At 49.3% G+C, this 3197-nt stretch overlaps 1 protein-coding gene across 2 annotated transcripts; it reads left to right on the top strand.

Moving 5' to 3' along the window:
- LOC110435489 lies at nucleotides 291-2726 on the top strand. 2 transcript variants are annotated; one of them, XM_021461078.1, is made up of 5 exons: nucleotides 291-465; nucleotides 550-610; nucleotides 791-923; nucleotides 1017-1118; nucleotides 1218-2726. In XM_021461078.1, exons 4-5 carry the CDS (start codon nucleotides 1094-1096, stop codon nucleotides 2387-2389), a joined length of 1197 nt encoding a protein of 398 aa, XP_021316753.1. In that variant the 5' UTR covers nucleotides 291-465; nucleotides 550-610; nucleotides 791-923; nucleotides 1017-1093; the 3' UTR covers nucleotides 2390-2726. The 2 variants fall into 2 exon arrangements, with proteins under 2 accessions (XP_021316753.1, XP_021316752.1); XM_021461077.1 differs by having other exon boundaries at nucleotides 291-610.

Below are 3197 nucleotides of genomic sequence, written 5' to 3'. Positions count from 1 at the left end.
AACCAAACTGTCGCCCACTCACCCACAATTAATCCCTACTAACTTTTTTTCTTGTTTCTTTTCATGCTCGAGCCCAACTGGGCCCCACAACCTGCCCACAGTTTACGATCCCTACTCACTCTTTCTTGTTTCTTCTCTTACTTATGTCTAAGTGCACTGGCACCGCTCACCGAATTCGAATAAAGCTACGCCCACCGTTTGTCTTTTCTTCTCCTACACGAATCTGACAACCCTCCCACCGCTTACCCATAATAATCTAATTATGCCTACTCACACTTTTCTTGTATCTGCAACCACACAGACCTGACTACCCTTCCACCGTTCACTGCAAAGTATGTATAATTAATCTCCATCCACCGATTCTCTTTTCTCCCACTCAATCTCGACTACACCTTCATCGTTCACAACCAAAAGTATGTTGCCCTCGTTAGGCTCCTCCACCCCCAAAGAAGACCCTCCTCACAAGTGATTACCTTAATCAATCCTCCTTCAACCTTCATCGCCAACTAACTATTCTCCAACAACATGGTTGGAGTGTCTCAACTTCAGAACATCGTACCCGAGTTGTCCAATCAATCTGTCAGCCATCCCCTCAAGTTCATTTAATCAGGTAAATCTCCACGGCCAAACCCTAGATCTCCTAACACTATTTTTTCTTTTCTGAATTTGTGGTGATTCTTTTTTTTATTAAGAACAGGAACCATATGTGGTGATTTTGGTAATAGAAAATATGTTGTGCGCTCAAATATGTTTTGTTTGGACAAGTTTAACCTCTTGCCTTATCTGGCAGTAACAGTAGCTTACAAACCCTTTATCTTTGTGAGCATTGAACAATCGGAACCCATTTTGCCCTTTTCGGCTCAGAAGAACAAGACGATCTCAATCTGGGAGCAATCCTGTCCCCGTCCCTGCTTGAAAACGAGGTAGCCGATTCAATCAGTCGTTGTAGGTCCTGAATTTTGAAGCTATTTTATCACTCATCGAGCATGAAGTCATAACCTGCTTGATTCTTGCAGGTTCTTCTTTGGCTCAGCTTGCTGGGATGTTCAGATTCGTCAGATAAAGAGACCGACGGCGCTGGTCTCCGGCGGCGATGGATTCGGGCGCGAACACCGCCGGTGAGTTCCTCCGCCCCGTACTGAGTACTTCGTGGCCTTCGATTTCGGTTGCCGCAGGGCCGTCACAAACTCAGGTGGTTGGCTGGCTGGCTCGTGCAGGCGAGGTGTTCGACGAAATGCCGCAAGAGAAGAGGCGAAGACTTGACGCCGGGCGCGACGAGTCGCCGTCGTCGCCGTGGGCGGGCCTGCAGGCGGACGCCCTGGGCGTCGTGCTCCGCTTCCTCCCCTGCCTGACCGACCGCGCCAGGGTGCGGTCCGTGTGCCGCAACTGGCGCGCCGCCGCCTACGGCCGCGGCGTGGCCCCGCCGCTGCCCCTGCTGGTGATGCCCAGGTTCAGGTTCGCCAGCATGACCCCCGGGGGCGTGCTGACGGCGACGTCGCGGCGGGCTTGGATGCCGCCGGAGGTGGATGCCGACCGTGCCGACTGCGTGGGATCCTCTGGCGCGTGGCTCGTGGGCGCCAGGCAGGTCGGCGGCGAGTGCTTCTTCGTGAATGCCTTCTCCCACGTGGTGCTCCATCTACCGCGCCTGGGCGATTCCGATCACAGCCATTGGGCCTGCTCACTGCGCAAAGTGGCGCTATCTGCTTCACCTGAGTTGGGAACCAAGTGCATTGTGGCTGCTTTCGCCTTCTGCAGGTCCAAGCCTGAACTGGCGCTCTGGAGACCTGGGATGAAGTCATGGCGTGTTTGGCAGCATCCTTTGATTGCTGGGCATATCGATATGGCCTTCTATCAGGGGAGACTGTACATGCTCTGGAGGTTCTCGCCATCCCTCTTCGTCTTCGAAATCGTGGAGGATGTGCATGGGGTCAGTTTCTCTCGTATGAAGGATTGTCTGCTGGAGAAGCTCCTCCCTACCCCTCTTGGATCCAATCATGTATTGAGCTGCAACATGGTGGAGTGGCGCGGGAGACTGTTGTTGATCATCAGATACTATGGTGGTTATCAAGTCAGGCACAGAGTTCTTAAGGTCGAAGTGTTCGCGATGGACTTGAGCACGAAACCAATTAGCCTCACTGAGATCCACAGCTTCGGTGGCGACTGCATCTTTGTTGGTTCAGGTGGCTGCAAGTCCTTTCCTGCTGGTCTGTACCGCGGAGTTGAAGGCGACCTTATCTACTTTGTTCCTGATCATTACAACACTCATGACGCATTTGTGTACAACATGAGAGATGGCAAGATAAGGCTCATTGTTGAACCAACGCCACGCAGGATTTGTGCACCAGTGCACAGCCTCGGTTTCCCGGTCTGGTTGTTTCCTCCCGAGTAATCACCGTCAGGCACAAAAGTCTGATGAACTGGGTGGGTGCTGCAGTTTGCTCTCAGAGATAATGTGTACTGTGACGTATTCTGTATGGCAACCGCATTTGTAGGAGAAATCTGTATCTTGTTCCCAATTTCCTGCCTGTATGTATGGTGAGGGGTTGCCCAGTTACAGAACTGAGACCAGAGGAAGAACATGACCTCTGCAATGCTGTTGTATGTGCCTCGAATGCTCTAAATGCAAGTATTAAACAGTGCCTGTATGTACTGGCCTTAAGCTGCTGGTTTCCTTTGAATTGATAGTGGATACAGATCAAGCATGATGAAATATTCTGCTATTGTTAGTGGCGTGGTGTATCTTCAAGTGTGATATTAGCTCGTACTGTAAGTGTAACCAGTCAAAATGTGTTTAAATAGCCGTGAACTGTGAATCTGGAATACTTGCTCCTTTCTTGGGGAAACATGAGTGCCTGACACAGCCATGGTTCCTGCTGATCCAGTAAGGCTTGGTTTAGTTCCAAAAAATTTTTAAGATTTTCTGTCACATCGAATCTTGCGGCACATGCATGAAGTATTAAATAAAAATAAAAAAATAACTAATTACACAGTGTACCTATAATTTGCGAGATGAATCTTTTAAGCTTAGTTAGTCCATAGTTGGGCAATAATTACTAAATACAAATGAAAGTGATACAGTAGCTAAAATAAATAAAAAAAATTGCCAACTAAACAAGGCCTAAGATGGACCCTCTAGTTCGTTATGTACAATGCCCCTCTGAAGTTTGCAATTGGCATCTTGGAGTTGCTTGTGTTTC

Source organism: Sorghum bicolor, chromosome 5 (genome assembly GCF_000003195.3).
Source record: "Sorghum bicolor cultivar BTx623 chromosome 5, Sorghum_bicolor_NCBIv3, whole genome shotgun sequence".
Lineage (NCBI taxonomy): Eukaryota > Viridiplantae > Streptophyta > Magnoliopsida > Poales > Poaceae > Sorghum > Sorghum bicolor.
Note: the sequence above shows the minus strand (reverse complement) of the source record. Positions and strands in the feature narration are given on the sequence as shown.